Source organism: Ovis aries, chromosome 16 (genome assembly GCF_016772045.2).
Source record: "Ovis aries strain OAR_USU_Benz2616 breed Rambouillet chromosome 16, ARS-UI_Ramb_v3.0, whole genome shotgun sequence".
In the NCBI taxonomy this organism is placed as follows: domain Eukaryota; kingdom Metazoa; phylum Chordata; class Mammalia; order Artiodactyla; family Bovidae; genus Ovis; species Ovis aries.
This window is the reverse complement of record NC_056069.1, coordinates 59,453,214-59,474,328: the sequence shown is the minus strand read 5'-3', so window position 1 is coordinate 59,474,328 and position 21,115 is coordinate 59,453,214. Positions and strand designations below refer to the sequence as shown.

Below are 21,115 nucleotides of genomic sequence, written 5' to 3'. Positions count from 1 at the left end.
ATCCCAAAGAGTTGAAAGCAGAGTCTCAAAAAGAGATTTGTGCACCCATGTTCATAGCAACACTATTCACAACAGCCAAGAGGTGGGAACAACCCAAAGGCCCATCGACAGATGAGTGGATAGACAAAATGCGGCATATATGGAAACTGGAATGATATCCAATCATAAAAATGAAGCAAGTACTATCACATGCTATACCATGAATGAAACTTGAGGACATTATACTAAGTTAAATAAGCCAGTCACAAAGAGACAAATACCATGTGGTTCCATTTGTATAAGATATCTAAAGTAGTCAAATACATAGAAACAGAAAGTTCAGTGGTGGTTACCAGGGAACAGAGGGAGAAAGAAAGTGGAGTTTTTTTAATGGGTATAGAGTTTCCTTTTTATAAGAGAAAAAAGCTATGGAGATCTGTTTCACAACACTATTGAACTGTACACTCAAAAATGGTTAGGATGTTAAGCTAATGTTACATTTTTTATTGTTGTTCAGTTGCTAATTCGTATCTGACTCTGTGCAACCTCATGGACTGGAACACACCAGGCTCCTCTGTCCTCCACTATCTCCCGGAGTTTGCTCAAATTCATGCCCATTGAGCCAGTGATGCTACCTAACCACCTCATCCTCTGCTGCTCCCTTTGCCTTTTGCCTTCAATGACTATGTTTTCAATCATAATTTATAAAAACCTATAGAAAAAAATTATCTGCTAATTGGAAGCTGGATGCATCACTTAATACCAATCATTTGATGGATAAGGCACATAAAAATATTCAGATTGAGTTCCTGCCTACAAGGAGTTTAAGTTCTAATCCTCAATAAAAGAAACATAAGCAAGCTAGCATAAAAGTAACAATGACTTGAAATTGTTGGTGGGTAGAATTAATTAAGGAAAGTTTTCCATAATAAGACTCAGTTAAATCTGCAGACATGAAGCAAGATTCACAGGCGGTTGATCAAGGGATCAGCATGGGGCCAACTGTTTTGTACACATGGACACATATCATTTCCCAATGACCTTGTGAACAAGGGCAATCGGAATGAAGGAAACAGATGTGAAATTAGAGAGGGCAGGAGTTACTGATGTGGGAGTTTTTCTACATACAAGGTACAGCACAGAAAGGAGAAGACAGAGTAAAGAGGACTTCCCAGGTGGCACAAGAGTAAAGAATCCACTTTCCAATGCAGCAGACTCAGGTTAGATCCGTGGGCTGGAAAGATCTGCTGGAGTAGGAAATGGCAACCAACTCCAGTATTCTTGCCTGAGAAGTCCCATGGACAAAGGAGTCTGATGGGCTACAGTCCATGGTGTCGCAAAGAGTTGGACATGATTGAGTGGCTGAGCACAAGCAAAAGAAACTAAGGATGTTTTGAGTGAGAACTGAATTTAGCTGAATCTGTGGGTGTAAGAAATAATTTAGATTCAAAGAAGTTTGAATTAGAGGTTCCTCAAAACCATGAGGACACACAACCCTTTATGACAAATATATAGGTGGGATAAAGAGCAAACAACAATATGCATATTTCTTTGGCTCTTAAATCAATTCAGATAGTATTCACTTCATTTCTACACTATAAATATTAGTTTCTTCAAATGTACTTAATAAAACTATACATGAAAATTCATTTTTGCAATGATAGCATTTTCTACTTTGTACCAGGGAGGTACTTTCTCAACAACCCCAGTCTACAATTTTCTTGTTTTTTTTAATTTTTATTATATTATGGAGTATAGTTGATTTACAATATTATGTTAGTTTCAGGTATCCAGCAAAGTAATTCAGTTTTACATATATATATGTATCTATTCTTTTCCAGGTTCTTTTCCCATATAGGTCATTACAGAATATTGAGTAGGGTTCCCTGTGCTATACAGCAGGTCCTTATTAGTTATCTATTTTTCTATATAGTACTATGTATATGTTAATTCCAAACTCTTAAGGTATCCTTCCCCCTGTTCCCCTTTAATTACCATAAATTTGTTTTCTATGTCTGTTAAGTCTGTTTCTGCCTTATAAATATGTTCATTTGTACAATTTTTTAGATTCCACATATAAGTGATACCATATGGTATTTGTCTTTCTCTCTCTGACCTAACTTGGTACAGTCACCTCTACGTCCATCCATGTTGCTGTGAATGACATTCTTTCATTCTTTTTTATGACAGAACATCTTCATTGACTAGGCTAAAGCCTTTGCCTGTGTAGATCACCAGAAACTGTGGAAAATTCTTAAAGAGAAGGGGATACCAGACTACCTTACCTGCCTCCTATGAAACCTGTGTGCAGGTCAAGAAACAACAGTTAGAATCAGACATGGAAAAACAGACTGGTTCCAAATTGGGGAAAAAGTATGTCAAGGCTATATATTGTCACCCCGCTTATTTAACTTCTATGCAGAGTACATCATGCAAAATGCCAGGCTGGATGAAGCACAAGCTGGAATCAGGATTGCCAGGAGAAATATCAACAACCTCAGATATGCAGATGACACCAACCTTATGGCAGAAAGCAAGAGGAACTAAAGCCTCTTGATGAAGGTGAAAGTGGAGAGTGAAAAAGCTGGCTTAAAACTCAACATGCAAAAGACAAAGATCAATTCTGGTTTCCTCCATGTGATGGTATGGGGAGGGAGGTGGGAGCGGGGTTCAGGATTGGGAACATGTGTACACCCGTGGCGGATTCATGTTGATGTATGGCAAAACCAATACAGTATTGTAAAATAAAATAAAGTAAAATTTAAAAAAAAAGGATCATGGCATCCAGTCCCATCAATTCATGGCAAATAGATGGGGAAACAATGGAAACAGTGACAGACTATTTTGGGGGGCTTCAAACTCACTGTGGACAGTGAATGCACCATGAAACTAAAAGACGTTTGCTCCTTGGAAGAAAAGCAATGACAAAACTAGACAGCATATTAAAAAGCAGAGATTTTACTTTGCCAACAAAGGTCTATATAGTTAAAGCTATGGTTTTCCAGTAGTCATGTACAGATGTCAGAGCTGGACAATAAAAAAGACTGAACGTCAAGGAATTGATACTTTCAAACTGTGGTGCTAGAGAAGACTCTTGAGAGCCCCTTGGCAGCGAGGCAATCAAACCAGTCAATTCTGAAGGAAATCAGTCCTGAATACTCATTGGAAGGTCTGATGATGAAACTCCAATACTTTGGTGGTCACCTGATGCAAAGAGCCGACTCATTGTAAAATACCCTGATGCTGGGAAAAATTGAAGGCAGGAGGAGAAGGGGACAACAGAGGATGAGATGGTTGGATGGCATCACCGACTCAATGCACATGAGTTCGACCAAACTCCGGGAGATGAGAAAGGACAGGGAAGCCTGGCGTGCTGCAGTCCATGGGGTCACAAAGAGTGGGACACAACTGGGCAACTGATCAACAACAAATATTGCGTTATATATGTATATATATACACTACATATTTTTCCATTCCTCTGTGAATGCCCATTTAGTTTGCTTTCATGCCTTGGCTACTGTAAATAGTGCTACAATGAACACTGGGGTACATGTATCTTTTCAAATTATGCCCAAGAGTGGGATTGCTGGATCACATAGCAAGTCTAGTTTTAGTTTTCTGAGAAATCTCCATACTGTTTTCCACCGTGACTGCACCAACTTACATTCCCACAAACAATGTAAGAAGCTTCCTTTTTCTCCACACCCTCTCCAGAACAGAATAAAAGTTTTCAACATGCCGAAATATATAGGGACCTTGAGAATCTCACACCTGCTTAGAAAGCTGCTCCTCACACAACTTATAGAGCGTGAAAAACTTCCTGGCCAAGACAATGTTGTCAATAAAGCCACAACTGGCCAGCTTCACCCTGATGATAATCTGCCGGTCAGGGACCATCATGGCCACGGAGCGGAAGTTAATCTTCAAGTTTTCGGGGAGTTCCTGCCGCCCAGCGTAGCCAGGATTCTGTACAGAAAATAAAACTGAAGGATGAGTGATACAATCATGGGGTAACAAGCACAATATATCAGCATACTATTAAAAGATTCATTATGCACACACAGCAAATCTGGAATGACAGCTGGAAAATTCATTTACATATCTCACCCTCCTTTTAACTGGAGAGACTAAGTCATGAGTTATTAATATGAGTTCTGTTTATCACCAAAGGCTTTCAAATAGGAGTGAAAATTACAATCCCAATTCCCATTCATGGAAAATAAATGACAGGACAAGGGAAATACATGGAAACTGGGATAAGAAGGCTGAAGCTCAGTAGCTCCTCTTATGGTTCCTTACCATGGTTAGAAAAAGCCCAAATTCAGGGTTCATAGTTACATTATCTCCATCAGTAAAAATAAAAGATGTTTTACGCTCCTTTTTACATGTCAGAATAATAGAAATCTGCTGGGCTGCAACGGAGAGAACTGGTAGATCGATACGGTTAAATTCATCAAAACAACCCCAGGATCCAGACAGTGCCAGTCCTTCGAAGGGAAATTAAATAGAAAATCCAATTAGTACATCCAATTAGAAAGTCAAGAAAAAGAGCATTACACAACTGTCAAGACAAGCCAGAGTTAAATTTGTTCAAACATAAAGTTGAACAAATAGATCATATATTAAATGCCCCCAAAATAATTCACAATGTAACACTTTTTTTACAATGTCAACACCCAACCTGCAGGGATAACGGAACAGTACAAAGGCGAGTGATATTGATGTTCGACCCACACAACACTGGAAAGATTCAGGTTTTTCCAAAAGTTTTACAACGTTGGAAAATGACACTAAAATGCAGCCAGTTGTTGAAAAATAAATCTTAACAAGATAGTCCACCTTAGCTTACATTTTTCAGCGAATAAAAAAATATAACCCTCACCTTTAAAAATCCTTCCAAGTCCTCGGAAATCCATCTGATCCGAACAGTTGAAAACCACGACGTATTTCCCAAGACACCGTCCCATATCTTTGGTCGTTTCTGTTTTTCCCGTTCCCGCAGGACCAGCGGGGGCACCCCCCATGCTCATGCCCAGAGCTTGAGCCAATGTGATGTAACACCTGGAAGGATGCAGGAATCACTAGAGCCACACCATTGGCAGCTGCAAGAAGCCTCTGAGGCATCACAATGACATGATATTCACACAAAATTTAAACAGGAAGATCCTGCCCATTGTCACTACTTAACCTTTCCAGAACCTCACCCTAAAGTACACTTATCCTTAGGTATATTAACATGTGTTGAGGGAAAGGCAGTAGTCTAAGGTCAAACACATTTGAAAACTCTTAAAGATATTCAACAAGATTCCTTGTGATAATATATATTGACAATTTCCAGTTATGAAAAAGAATACATAGGATTTCCAAAACTTATTTGGCAACTTTTTCACAACTACATATCAACATCTAAACAAGAGTATTCTAGGAAACAGGGCCTGGCTTGCCAGGTGGCTCAGAGGCAAAGAACCCACCTGCCAATGCAGGAGATAGGAGTTCAATCCCTGGGTCAAGAAGATCTCCTGGAGGAGGAAATGGCAACCCACTCCAGTACTCTCACCTGGAGAATTCCATGGACAGAGGAGCCTGGTGGGCTGCAGTCCATGGGGTCACAAAGAGTCACATATGACTGAGTGCAAACACACACACAGACACCATACACACACCACACACACCACACACACACACCACACACACACACCATACACAAAGTAGATTAATCCCTTTTTGAATCTAAGAATTTATAATTTGACCAACATGGGAACCAATGATTACAGGAGATTTAAATCACACATTGCTAAATAATCACACTATACATTTATTTCTGGAAGCATCTACTAAACCTGCAAATATCTTCTGCTGCATCTTACAGTATGATATTAACAAATAAAAGATTCTGGTGAGAGAATCAAGAATACCTGTGAAGGAAAACAAGATAACTGATAACTTGCCAATGAGTCTTTCAATTTCCCAGCATCATCCACTGCTGTAAAAGGAGGTAATCTATAATATACTGCATTTTAGGGCTTTCTGATGGCCAGACTCAAAAGCTTTCATCTGGACTTGAAAAAATATTTCAGAGAAAATAAAGTGATTGTCCAGCAATAAAGCATGGGAATGAGCAGCGAGCACACCCACTGGAAGCCCCTAGGGTCTCAAATTTATCAGATCTGGGTTCATAGAAAGACAAATAAATGACTCAGTCCTGATGAAAAAATGAGCCTGGATTCACAGGAGGTAATGTGGGTGTAAAACCGGAAGGATGCCTGATCTCACTTTGATTCTGCCTTTCAACCCAGGGTCTTATCTTTCCTCTTGAACTTTTGTTATCCCTTCAGAGCGGTCTCTATAATAAGAGCTAACATGATGTTATAATAGCTCTGACTGTTAGGGGAATAGCTCTGACTGTTAGCCCACTGGATGAAACCGCCCACCCTGGCCAGGCACCATAGTAACCATTTTTGTGAGTTATTTTATGACAGGAGCTCCTGGTAAGGAACAGGGAACTAATAAGCCTCTACCAACTGGGAGAGTTCGAGAAAGGTCAAAAGGAGACACTATGTGTCTGACCACCTCCCAGAATCCTCCTCATTGGAATCCATTTTAACTGAACAATGTGGGCGCCACCAGAGAGAACCCTGATTCAGAATGATTGGCCAAAGACAACCCGAAAGCTAATCCCATCACCATAAAACTCAAGACTGTGAGCCACGAGGCAGAGCAGTTCTCCTAGGTTCCCTTACCCTACTGCTCTCCACCGGGCACCCCATCCCAATAAAGTCTTCTGCTTTGCCAGCACGTGTGTCTCCTCAGACAATTCATTTCCAAGTGCTAGACAAGAGCCCACTCTCAAGCCATAGAAGGGGTTTTCCTTCCTTCCACACAACTACACCATGCCATTTAAACCCCACTAAACCCTGTGGGGAAGTCAGTTATGGTCCTCATTTTATAGATAAGGAGAAAGGCTTAGATGGAATAGTTTTTCTCGGGGTCACAGCAGTGGGGGAGCTGAGATTTGAGTCAGCTTTTGTGGCCAATAGCCCTCTCGCTTCCCACTAATAGGACAGCTCCACACTCTCAGGGTAAGGAATAAATCTCCAGGAACTCTGGCCACCCAGATGCTCTGTCTTGCAAAGATCCCTCTTTATTATGGGATCACTTGGGTTTATATTTAAACTGAAGAAGTGGCAAGCTATTAGACTGTCAGAAAGAAATCCCATTATTTTCATTAAAAATGGGCATCCACACTAGGTGATTTCTTCAAAAGGGGGGACTTCAGTCCAAGTGATACTAAGCAGGACCCTGTGGGGGTACTGGGCACAAAAGCCTTTCTGTGTTCCCCATGTCTTGAAGACAGGAACTAGGCTTCATTCAGCCTCCAAGACCTTCCCTGAGTTCCAAGGGGCAGATTTAAGCAGTTGTTAAACAGGGAAGGGATGGAACATGGGGACAAAGGAGGAAGAGTCAAGAGTAACAGGAGTGCAACCTTGGGGCAGAGTCCTGGTTCCCTGTCAACAGATACATGTAACAATATCTTTGAGCTGCCTTGCAGATGTTGAAACGCCCACCAGGTAGAAGATAAAATGGTATGGTGCCCACAAGCACACAGACTGCAGCCCAGTTGGAACCAGCAGGTTCATGATGCTGACTTCCACTTATCTTGGCAGCAACCAATGAGAAGAAGATCCACAAACTGATGAGGATCTCTTTGAACCATGAATATAAAACTTCTCACTAGCCCCTCCAGGTTACTCACAGTTTTGAGGACATTAGCCTGCTATGGCCCCCTTTGCTTGGCAAAGCAATAAAGCTATTCTTCTCTACTTCACCCAAAATTCCACCTCTGAGAATTAATTAGGTGTTGGGGAATGGAGGCTGGATTTGGCTTCAGAACCACTATGCTGGCACCCAAACCCTCTAGGACTCACCTTTCAGAGGCAAGTGTGGATCTGCCAGAGCATCTTCATGTGCCTGTTGACATGACTCTCCCCAGAGCATTCTACATGTATGCCTACCTCATCCCTCCCTCTCTGCTTTCCTATCTCTTTGGCTGCTTTCAAAAATGTCACCATTCATGAAGGGCTTTGGATTTTTATATGATCTAGTAGCTTTTAGCGGCCAGGTGGCACTAGCAATAAAAAGAATCTGCCTGATAATGGAGGAGACGCAAGAGATGCAGGTTTGGCCCCTGGGTTGGGAAGATCCCCTAGAGTAGGAAACAGCAACCTACTCTAGTATTCTTGCCTGGAGAATCCCATGGACAGAGGAGCCATGGGCTACAGTCCATAGGGTGGCAAAAAGTCAGATATGACTAAGCACACACAGACACACACACACACACACAGCAACTCTGCTACAGTTTCCTGCCTCCCTACTAGAGGACCATGAGCTCTCTGCTGTAAGGAACTAGGTCTAGTTCACACTTTTACCCCCAGCCACTTGCCTAACCTGACACCTCGTATTCTATGAACATTTGTGAATAAGCGGCTTGAACTGGTCCAGCCGTACCCTCATCTGCTTCCTTTTGTCCCAGAAGCTACTGGAATCAGAGGTGCAGAATCTGACCACGGCACCAAATGAACAATGATCAACTCCACGACTCAGGGCTCATTAGCATGCAATTGTCGTATTAGGTATTCATAGCTCTCTAGACACATTCCACCAGACATAAACCAGAAGTGAGTTTATTATTAAACAGTATTGATTCTAAAATGCTGAAAAACTTGCCAACACAACAGGCGTCCATGAAGCAGGAAGTCAATTTTCTTTGCTGAGAACTTGGTTTAATTATAGACTATTTAATTATAGGACATGCTTAAGCAGATATGAAAGTAAAGGTTGGCAAAGAGTTTGTTATCAGTGATTAACTAAATATCAAAAACACAACCCAATCGAAAAATGGACGGAAGACCTAAACAGACGTTCTTCCAAAGAAGACATACAGGCACATGAAAAGATACTCAATATTGTTAATTATTAATGAAATGCAAACCAAAACTGCAATAGGCATACCTCACACAGATCAGAACGGCCACCATTAATGATGGCCAGTACAGTAATGAATGCTGGGGAAGGTGTGAGAAAAGGGAACCTTCCCACTCTGTGGGCGGGAATGTAAATTGGTGCAGCCACTATGGAAAACAGTCTGGAGGGTCCTTAAAAAACTAAAAATAGAGTTACCATATGGTCCAGCCATCCCACTCTAGAGCATATATCCTGAAAAGATGAAAACTCTAATTCAAAAAGACACATGCACCCCAACGTTCAGAGCAGTGCTATTTGCAGCAGCCAAGACATGGAAACAAGCCAAGTGCTCATCAACAAATGACTGGCTTAAGAAGGTGTAGGGTGCATACATATATATGTATATATACTGGAATATTATTCATTTATTTAAAAAAATGAAATAGTACCATATGCAACAATGTGGATGGATCTAGAGAATATATACTTACTGCAGTAAGTCAGAGAAAGACAAATACTATATCACTTTTGTGTAATCTAAAAATAATATGATTGAATCATATTATTAATTATATTAATATAATTAATTATAATATAATTACTAATATAATATTAATTATTAATATAATTAATTAATCATATTATGAATGCGATTGTATGCAAAACAGAAAGAGACTCACAGACATAGAAAACAAATTTATGGTAACCAAAGGGGAGAGAAAGGGAGGGACAAATTATGGGATTAACTGACATATGCTACTGTACATAAAATAGACAAGCCAAAAGTATTTACTGTATAGCACAGGGAATTATATTCAATATTTTGTAATAACCTATAATGGAATATAATCTGAAAAAAATAATAAATTTGCTTTACACTTGAAACTAACACAATATTATAAATCGATTATACTCAAATTGTAAAAATTCTAAACAAAAAAGAAAAGTAATAGTCATGTTAACATTATTAATGATAATTTAGATTAACTCGGTGGCAGGCCCGGTGCTGGGTCCCAACCTACAGTACCTCCAGTCCACACAATGATTGCAAAAAAAGAGAATCAGAAAGGTTCGCTGTCCTGACCAACACTACACAGTACAGTGGCCAAGACCCAGATAAAAGTCAGGGAAGCTATAAGAATATGTCAGAGAAACATACACGTCACGAGGACTGTCTGCCTTTTTTATTAAGAAGACCAAATGCCTTCATCCGTCTTCAATCTCTGCTGCCCTCCGTCTTAAGTGACAGGTACTAAGACTGCCTCCAGTCTTCTCGACTTGTGTTCAGAAGTAAAAAAAGGACTGCTCATGAAAAATAGCGTGAGTTATTATAAAAAAGCAGTATATGTTTTTAGCATATTTATTGACTATTTTATCCTCTGAAATATTTGCAAATCCATCCACATGACATTAGGCTTCCCAGACACAACTGCTATCAACTTTGTTGAATTTTCACAGAGCAGTCTGTGAAAAGCTGAGAAGACATCAAGTATTAATCCTAGTGAGTAATTCTTTGTAAAAAGGCAGCCAATCTTGCAATGGACTTGCAAAGAGTGACTCACTTCTACCATAATCAACTCAGAGTAAAAACAAACAAGTAAACATTTATCATGAAACACACTGACACAAACTTCCGAATCACCTCCACTTATTAACTTATAAATACCCACTTTGCTTTTAAAGTTCTCAAGTTTTTTGATACAGAAAGATGTACAAGATAATGAATACAGTGAAAAAATCAAGTCACAAAAAAGTTTGTATAATCGAATACCTTTATGTGAAAGTTAGATTTTTGACATATAAGCATTTACAATTTCTTAGAAAATAAACTATTAATCATTGAAAAATAGAAAAAAAAATTTCCCCTCACACTTTAAACTTTATCTTTCTGTACTATTTAAGTTTTTTACCACAAGATGCAACTTTAAAAATAAACATTTTTCGACTTATTTGGGAAATTTTATTTAGAACCTGTTATGCAACAGAAGATGCTTGAGAGTCCCTTGGACAGCAATGAGATCAAACCAGTCAATCCTAAGGGAAATCAACCCTGAATATTCATTGGAAGGACTGATGCTGAAGCTGAAGCTGCAATAATTTGGCCACCTGATGTGAAAAGCTGACTCTTTGGAAAAGCTCCTGATGCTGGGAAAGATTGAAGGCAAGAGGAGAAGGGGGCGACGGAGGACGAGATGGTTGGATGGTATCACAGATTCAGTAGACGTGAACTTGGGCAAACTCCGGGATATGGTGAGGGACAGACAGGCCTGGCATGCTGCAGTCCATGGGGTCACAAAGAGTCAGACAAAACTGAGCAACTGAACAACAGCAACAAATGGAACAGAAGTGTTCTAGGAGCAGCGAATAAATCTCAAAAAGTCTATACCTTATAGAACTGATATCCTAAAGGAAGGAAATAAACTTTAAAAATAGAAAACAGAAAAAAAAAATAAAGCTGGGTTAGGGAGTATGGGGTGGGGATTGCTGATTCAAATGTATCGGGACCGAAGACCCATGTGCAGAGACATCTGATCAGAGCCCTGGAGGAGAGGAAGTGAGCTATGCCAGTGTCACAGGGGAAAGGGTTCCAGGTGAAGGCAACAGTGAGTGCAGAGGTCCTGAGGCAGCCGTGTGCTGAGACTGCTCAAGAAACAGCCAGGGAACACGTGGCTGGAGCTGAATGAGGAAGGAGAGACAGTAGGCAGCAGGGACCCATCATGGCAGGTCACAGAAGTGAATGCAAGGACACTGCTTTTACCTTGGGTGAGGCCGAAAGACAGGAGAAAGATCAAGGCAAAAGGATGACAGGATATGGCTAATATTCCAGCCTCTGAATTGAGAAGACTGTCAGGAACAATGGCAAAAGCAGAAGACCAGATAAAAGACTACTGCAATCATCCAGCCTAAAGATGATGGTGGCTGAGCCTGTGATAACAGCAAAGGGGAGAAAAGTGGTCACATCCTAGGTGAATTCTGAAAGTGTCGGTGACCAAACTTCATGACAGATTGGATAATAAAGTGAGAGAAAAACAAGGGCATCAAGGATGCTCCAAGGATTTTGGTTTGAGCAACTGAAGGATGGAACCGCCATTTGCACAGATGGAGAAGATGGCAGGAGGGCAGGTTTATGAGGGGAGGAGCAAACATAAGTGTGAATTCCCAGTATGCATTTGAGTAAACATGTCATGTAGGCAAGTGGCTGTATGTGTCTGGAGTTCAAGGGAAGAAGCCCCAGCAGGGTTCAAGACTGGGGAGTCCACATCTAGATGATACTTAAAACCACGTCAGATCATCTCAGGAGTATAGATGGAAAAGAGAGGAGCCCTGGTGTGCTCTGTGCTTAGAAGTCAGGAGACTGGAGAGGAACCATAGGAGAGTATATGGAGGGACAGGCAGAACAGAAGGAACCAGGGGTGTCATGACCTGGAAGCCACATGAAGGAAAGGCAGCAGAAAGGAGAGAGTGGGACTTCCCTGGAGGTCCAGTGGTCGAGAATCTGCCTGTGAACGCAGGCGACGTGGGTTTGATCCTTGCCCTGGGAAGATCCCACATGCCACAGGGCACTAAAGCCTGAGTGCCACAGCTACTGAAACTCACACGCCTAGAGCCTCTGCTCTGCAACAGAGAGGCAAAGCCCATTCACCACAGCTAGGGAGTAGCCCCCACACCCCACAACTAGAGAAAAGCCTGCGCAGCAGTGGAAACCCAGCACAGTCAAACATACATGAAGAAATTAAACAATTCATTAATTGGAAAGAGAGAGAGTGGCCATCTGTGTAAACACTGCTGACTGGTCAAGGAAAGGCAGAACTAAAAATTACTGCTGGATTTAGCAACACGAAGGTCTGGGTGACGGCCGTCCCAGGGGAACAAAGTGTGATGTGCAGAATAATGGCACCCCAAAAACACATCCACATGCTAATCCTGACAAGACGTTCCCTGCAAACATGACTGGTCAAGGAAGGGCAAAACTAAAAATGACCACTGGATTCGGCAACACGAAGATCTGGGTGACGGCTCTACCATCACCCAAGAAAGTATGATGTGCAGAAAAACTGCCCCCAAAAAACTATCCACGTCCTAATCCCTGCAAACAGCAATTAATGTGAAAGGCCTTGATATGAGGAGGTGATCCTGGGTTAGAAGTGGACCCTATCTAATCTCATGAGTTCTTGAAAAGGGGAAGAGGGAAGCAGAAGAGTGGGTGAGAGATATGAGATGGGGAAAGATCAGACAGGTCTCAACTCATGGTTGTGGCTGTGAAGAGGGAGGAAGGGGCCAGAAGACAAGGTAAACAGCAGCCCCCCAACGCTGGGAACAGCCCTCAGCTGACAGTCAGCAGGGAAGTGGCGGCAAAGGTCCTGCAACCGCCAAGAGAAAGAATTCTACCAACCAACTGAAAGAACAAGGGTCAGGGTCTCCCCAGAGACCCCAGAGAGAGCACACTTCTGCTGACGCCTAAGGTTAGTCCAACAAGATGTGCGTCAGACATATGAAAACCCAAAGTAATTGATCTGTGTGGTTTAAGCTTCTAAATGCTTGGTCATTTGTTATGACAGCAATAGAAACTAACACACAGAGCCTGAATGGAGTGAATTCAAGGTCAAATAGGTGGACAAAAACTGCATTTTTGAAACAGAGACATAGAGATGTAGAGAGCAAACGTATGGACACTAAGGTGGAAAGGGGGGGTGGGGTGAATTGAGAGATCGGGATTGACATATATACACTACTGATAAAACGTAGAAAGTAGAAAGCTAATGAGAATCTACTGTATAACACAGGGAACTCTATTTAATACTCTATAGTGACCTAAACCGGAAGGAAAATCAAAAAAAGAAGGGATACGTATAGCTGATTTGGGGCCTCCCAGGTGGCTCAGTGGGTAAAGAATCTCCCTGCAGAGCAGGAGCTGTAGAGACATGGGTTTGATTCCTGGGTCAGGAAGATCCCCTGGAGGAGGGCATGACAACCCACTCCAGTATCCTTGCATGGGAAATTCCATGGACAGAGGAGCCTGGCGGGGTTGCAGAGTCAGACACAACTGAAGCGACTTATCTGATGAAGCAGGCATAGCTGATTTACTTTATCATACAATAGAAATTAACACAACATTACAAAGGAACTATACTATACTCCAATAAAATTTAAGTCTTAAAAACTGCTTTTGAGAAGTTTTGATGTGAGCACAGAAATGGGAAGGAAACCAGAGCTTCGCAGTAGGATTTGCTGTCTGGAAGCAATTACAGCACGCTGTACATTGATGAGAATGATCCAGTAGAAAGTGAAAATTATTGATGCTCCCAGAGACAAAACAGCTGCATCAGCAGAGGCGCTGGCTTTGGATGCCAGCACAAAATCCATCCCATAAACCGAGAGAGGGAGTGGATGGCACAGGGCCAGGTCTCTTGGTTGGCAGACGTGACGAGCAACGAGTGCAGGTCCTTTTATCTTCTCAGCGAAACAGAAAGGAGGACTTGGGTAGAGAAAAGAAGAGAGGAAAAGGTTTGAGGTTTGAAAGGACAGACAGTGTGAAATAACTTTTACAGGTGTTTCAAGGGATTCTCTGCCTTTTGTCACTATTCACCTCTATACTTCAAAGAGGAAAACTCCAAACAAACGTCTGACAGTATCCAGGGGAAACCACCTTTGATGAGACATAAGAAGGAATACAGAGCATGAAGACAAGACAACGTGGGGGAAAGGACACAGTGAAACCTCCTGCTACTCCTCCATCCTCCAGTAAAAGTGAGCATTTCATTTGGTATCATGACTGAGCAGAAGGTGCAATCTGGCAAACAGGGTTATTACGTCAAACTTTTAAATTTTGTCTGATCATATATATATATATATATGCATGCGTGCTTCAGTCATGTTCAGCTCTTTGCAACACTGTGGAATGTATCCCCCAGGCTCCTCTGTCCATGGGATTCTCCAGGTAAGAATACTGGAGTGGGTTGGTATGTCCTCCTCCAGGGGATCTTCCCGACCCAGGGATCAAATCTGTGTCTCCTACGTCTCTTGCATTCGTGGGTAGGTTCTTTACCACTAGCGCCACCTGGGACGCCCATATGTGTGTATACACACACACACACACACACGGCATGACATATGGGATCTTACCACCCCAAGGGATTGGACCACACCCCCCTGCATTGGAAGCTTGGAATCTTAATCTTAACCACTGGACCACCAGGGATAATATTTTCAATCTAACAGCCCAGAGGTTCACTCTGTGAAAATGACTGATATTCAGGTCAGCTTCTTCTTAAGCCAAATGTTGATTTTAACACTCACCTATTTGGTTCAAAATAAGTATCAAAAGCATCCCTGAACAGCACATATACAATGGGTGGATGCCACCAAGTTCAAATCAGACTACTAGCCACAGAGGAAGGACCTCTGGAGATAACCTGGTTCATCTTATAGATGAAGAAACCAGGTCCAGAGGAGCTACATGGTGGCTCTGGCTAACACAGCGGTTAATAACAGGCAGGGGGCAGGACAGGTCAGTGTCCACCCCATCACTTCTCACCAGTGCATGCATTCACACTCAGTCATGTCCGACTCTTTGCGACCCTATGGACTGAACCCACCAGGTTTCTCTGTCCGTGGGATTCTCCAGGCAAGAATACTGGAGTGGGTTGCCATTTCCTGCTCCAGGGCATCTTCCTCTAAACCGGGAACGGAACCTGCATCTCTTCTGTTTACTGCACTGGCCGGCAGATTCTTTATCACTGAGCCACCAGAAACCAGCATTCACATTTAATTTCTTTCCTGCTTAAAAAAAAAAAAAGAAAAACACCTTTATTGCCTCTGTAATGATAAAAGTGCCACAGACCCCTGATGCAGCCCTCAAAACCCATGGTGATTTGCACTTGATACATAGCAATGAATTCACTTTTTTTTCCCTTTGATGTCCACTGTTATATGCAGGTCAGGAAGCAACAGTTAGAATGGGACATGGAACAACAGAATGGTTCGAAATAGGAAAAGAAGTACGTCAAGGCTATATATTGTCACTCTGCTTATTTAACTTCTATGCAGAGTACATCATGAGAAATGCTGGGCTGGAAGAAGCACAAGCTGGAATCAAGATTGCTGGGAGAAATATCAATAACCTCAGATATGCGGATGACACCACCCTTATGGCAGAAAGTGAAGAGGAACTAAAAAGCCTCTTGATGAAAGTGAAAGAGGAGAGTGAAAAAGTTGGCTTAAAGCTCAACATTCAGAAAACAAAGATCATGGCATCTGGTCCCATCACTTCATGGGAAATAGATGGGGAAACAGTGGAAACAGTGTCAGACTTTATTTTTGGGGGCTCCAAAATCACTGCAGATGGTGACTGCAGCCATGAAATAAGACACTTACTCCTTGGAAGGAAAGTTATGACCAACCTAGATAGCATATTCAAAAGCACAGACATTACTTTGCCAACAAAGGTCTGTCTAGTCAAGGCTATGGTTTTTCCTGTGGTCATGTATGGATGTGAGAGTTGGACTGTGAAGAAAGCTGAGCGTCAAAGAATTGATGCTTTTGAACTGCGGTATTGGAAAAGACTCTTGAGAGTCCCTTGGAGAGCAAGGAGATCCAACCAGTCCATTCTGAAGGAGATCAGCCCTGGGATTCCTTTGGAAGGAATGATACTAAAGCTGAAACTCCAGTACTTTGGCCACCTCATAAGAAGAGCTGACTCATTGGAAAAGACTGTGATGCTGGGAGGGATTGGGGGCAGGAGGAGAAGGGGACAACAGAGGGTGAGGTGGCTGGATGGCATCACGGACTTGATGGACGTGAGTCTGAGTGAACTCCGGGAGATGGTGATGGACAGGGAGTCCTGGCGTGCTGCGATTCATGGGGTCGCAAAGAGTCGGACACGACTGAGTGACTGAACTGAACTGAACTGAACTGAGGTCATTCAGGGCTTCCCAGGTGGCACAGCGGTAGAGGAACCACCTGCCAATGCAGGAGACACAAGAGACGTGAGTCTGATTAGGGAGATCCCCTGGAGGAGGAAATGGGAACCCACTCCAGTATCCTTGCCTGGAAAATCCCATGGGCACAGGAGCCTGGTGGGCTAGAGTCCATGGGGTCACAGAGAGTCGGACACGGCGGAGCAACTGAGAAGCAGCAGCAGGGGTCATTTACACTTAGCTTCTGTAAGATGGAAGGCAAAGTGTGTTTCAGTCACAAGCCTCCTAAACCCCCTGTGAAGATACATGGGTAAAGCTCAAAACACCGAATTTCAAAGAGTTTCGTATAAAAGAGGCCATCAGTCAAAATCCGCTGCACACCTGGAGAGAATGAAAATGTGGGAGGTAGGGGAGAGAGAGGCTGAGGAATCACAGAATCCTTCCATCACCTGTCTGTGAGCGGTGTTATGACAAGCCTGTCAGTGCAGCCTAGAAATTCATTCTGGTAGATGAAGGGCACGTCCGTGATGTGAACCATCATCTTGTCAGAATCTTCGTTAAAATAAAATCTGCACTGTTTCAGCCACTCAAAGTCCGAAGGGCTCTTGATATGCATGTGACACTGAAATGCAGAAGGTGTATATTAAAACCGAGAGGGAAACCATTCATTAACTATACACATCAGCATCCAGGTAGATCAGAATGTGAAGTAATGGAACTCAGAGACAACCCAACTGGTTGGGAGATGTCAATTACATCACCATCCAACCCATTCATTCATTGATCAGCAAAAACAACAACAACAAAAAAAGAGATACTTTCAAAGATATGAGAAAAGGAAAATTCAAGAGAAACACTTAATTGTGCCCCTCAATTTAAATAACATGCTCTATTTTGATAGTAAGATGCTCATATCTTAAATTTCATTCTTCAATGCCCAATGCCACAGTCCTAACCAGGAAATACAATCTATGAAAACCATTTTTGGCTTACCAAGATAGAACTAAACAATCTCATCAGGGGGAAAAAAAAAGTCATCTCTTCTGGTAATAACGAAGTACATTGTTGGGGGCTTTACAATCCGTTAATTATCTTTGCTAGGATTTGAAGCAGGCCAAAATTTCTAACATCTAAATGGCAGGTTATTGCCCAGCAATGCTTCTATATGAATTTTTTTAACCAAAATTTTAAGCCACTTTAATCATTTTTTTTTACAAGTAAGAAACCTAAAATTACCCTGAGCCCTTTATTTCTCAGAAAGGCAAACAGTGTGCTTAACTATTAGGAGAGGAGATTAGCACATAACAGCCTCAATGTGCCACCTTTATTTCCATTACATCAGAACCAGCCTTTCATAATCTTTTTTACATAATGGGGTGAGACATGATCCAGAAAATTATTATGAAAATAAGAGCTTCGTGCCTCTTATCTAATGTCATATTTTACAGTAGAGGGCAAACTTCATTTCACATTTCCTATTCTCTACAGCTACCAAACTCTCTTTCTCATCCCTGCTCTTTCTTTAAAGGCAAAAGTCTGCATGACAACTGAATGTCACAAACTACATGAGGAAAGACCATTTGCAATCAACGAATGTAGCAAAACTGGTTACATATGTGATTTATGTTAATAAAAACCCTCAAAACTACTAAGCAGTTCTACTAGCAATGTCACTTATTATTTCTGCATCAAGAGATTAGTGATCTTCAATTTAATAACCAAAAGAAGCGTAAGACAAGTGAAAGCTCTCGATGATGCTACATGACATTTCAGCATTAAAAATGATCATGTAAAGAATTTCAAAATAAAGTCTAATTGCCTCCATAACACCTTAGCTGAGATCATCAGAAAATGGCCGAAATTTCGGCTAAAGACTGAAAAGAAAATCTGACAATTTCTCTTCATAAAGATGCCTCTTTGCCTGAATTGTATCTTTTCTTTGAATTCATTCACACTATTCCTGGTGGGTAAACACAGATAGTGTCTACTTCTTAATGTGTAAGAAGTATTTTCCTTTTTAAAATTTTGTTCTTCTGTATATGCCACAGCATTTATAAAGCATTTACCAGGTCATCAAAGATATCTCGTTGGTGCACATGAATAGTAATCAGAGTCTCATATTTAACTCGCTCCACGGAGCTCAGGTCCTTGGTTGTCACGTCTATCAACGTGTTCAGTAGCTCCAGGAAAGACTGATTGGTTTTCTGCATGATTTTTTTATCAAACTTGGCATTTCTAAGGGCCTCTTCTGAATCCCGTGTCCATATCATTTGAATTCCTAATAATCCAACCTTATGGAAGCAAAAAAGGGTTTATGAGTGTTATGGCATATGAATATATTTAAACAGAAATTACAACAGTTGTGATTATTATGCAAACATCAAGCCATCCTGTATTATACCAGCTTGACGGGCTGCTTCAAAATCTACGGAAACTCTATGCATATTGTTTACCTGACAAACATATACAGCCTTGTGACGTGGCTACAATTTTTTCATCTCACTTTAAGTCATACCTCTGCCCCCATAGATTTTATGTTACTGACACGGAAAGAATATGTCTTCAACCTACTTTCATCAAACCAACAAACGGTTTATACACTGTAATCTCAAAATCCTTATCGATCACATCACTAAGGAAATATCACTTTCTGTATTTTATTGCTAAATGTATTTGTCATTTTTCTAGTAAAACACAGGACATTTTATGATTTATGTACTAAAGACATTCAGTAGGAAAAAAACTATTTTAAATTTGTATGACAAAACCAATACAATATTGTAAAGTAATTAACCTCCAATTAAAATAAATAAATTTATATTTTAAAAAAAGAAATTATATTCACTCCTGCTCCTTTGCTGCCCAGCACATAGGATCGTTGGCACCATCTTTCTAGATTCCATGTATATATGCATTAATATATGATGTCCGTCTCCTCTTTCTGACTTACTTCAGGTGAGGGTGGGTTGCTTTGAGATAATAGTATTGAAACATATACAATACCATATGTAACACAGATAACTAGTGGGAGTTTGATGTATGATGCAGGGCACCCAAAGCCGGTGCTCTGTGGAAGGAGGAGGTAGGGAGAAAGGAAAGATGGGGGTTCAGGAGGAGGGAACACATGTATGCCTATGGCCGATTCATGTTGATATATGGCAAAAATTATCACAATATTGTGAAGTAATTACCCTCCAATTAAATTTTTAAAAAGGAAAATACTTTTTACATATTAAAAAAAGAAAATATACCAATATTTCTATAGCACAAATATATACATCTATAAATATATATGCATAGACATAGATACATAACAGCAACAATCTATAGTTGAAATCTTTAAACTTATCTATATTTAACAAATTCTTACGAAAATCTCAATATTGTTCTGGAGTTAAATTATAGTCAGTTGTGTCATTTATAATAGACAACAAATAAGATCTAAAATGACTTTTCTGTTAAAAAAAAAATACTTTCCAATTTCAATACACTGACCTGAGCAGGGAAGGAAGAAAGAAATTCAATCAGTTGGAAACCTGTTTCTTGAATATTTGCTGCTGCCTGGCGAATCACAAGATGTAATGAGGCCTGAGATTCCTCCAGGAGAGAATTAAGCCAAACTTCCACATTGCCTTCTGCCATCACGGGTTTATGCAATTCAACTGTCTCACCCTCTCGAGAGGAAATTGACAGAATGCGATCATAGATCTGTGTTAGAAGCCCAAGAAAAGCTATGTTTATATAAAGAATGAATTTCTCCATTGCCCTCTTGTCAATGCTATCCTTCCTGTAGAAATTTAAGCTATATATTATAAAATAAAAGGCAAAGTGTGATACAAATTCAATTTCAAAACAATTTTTTCAAAAGATAGCCATGAAATCAAAAAGGGAATATGAAATCAATTTCAAATACTCTATGCTTAAGAAGGAAAATTTTGTTTTGTAAGAGAAACATTCAATACAAATGTGATAATCAAAAAGTCTCTAAAGTTTCCCCAGATGAAACGGGACCCTCTGAGAGTCAGCCATCCATACTACCAGCTTATCAAGTTGAGCTTAGCAATCACCTGGTCAAAATGATCAATGCAAACATCCCACATGGTGATTCCAACTCTACACTAAACATTATGCTCTTTACAGAGGCTGTTGGTTGCACATAATATATTCTAATGCAAACCCAGCTCCTAGTCTGGTGATATCACTTGTATTTACATGCAGTATGGCATAATGAGAATGTCTGCAGCATTTGGAGTTCAAA

General features: G+C 41.0%; 1 protein-coding gene across 3 annotated transcripts in view; it reads right to left on the bottom strand.

Annotated features, from left to right (window-relative positions):
• DNAH5 (dynein axonemal heavy chain 5) overlaps positions 1 to 21,115 on the bottom strand; it is a 313,711-nt gene that overhangs the window by 151,404 nt on the left and 141,192 nt on the right. For all 3 annotated transcript variants that reach the window (XM_060400272.1, XM_012097159.4, XM_060400271.1), the window contains exons 33-38: positions 20,353 to 20,565; positions 18,924 to 19,148; positions 17,307 to 17,479; positions 4,863 to 5,041; positions 4,280 to 4,467; positions 3,752 to 3,946 (exon numbers count right to left, since the gene is read on the bottom strand). In XM_060400272.1, the coding sequence (XP_060256255.1) occupies positions 3,752 to 3,946; positions 4,280 to 4,467; positions 4,863 to 5,041; positions 17,307 to 17,479; positions 18,924 to 19,148; positions 20,353 to 20,565 (1,173 nt within the window). The remainder of the gene's footprint in view (positions 1 to 3,751; positions 3,947 to 4,279; positions 4,468 to 4,862; positions 5,042 to 17,306; positions 17,480 to 18,923; positions 19,149 to 20,352; positions 20,566 to 21,115) is intronic.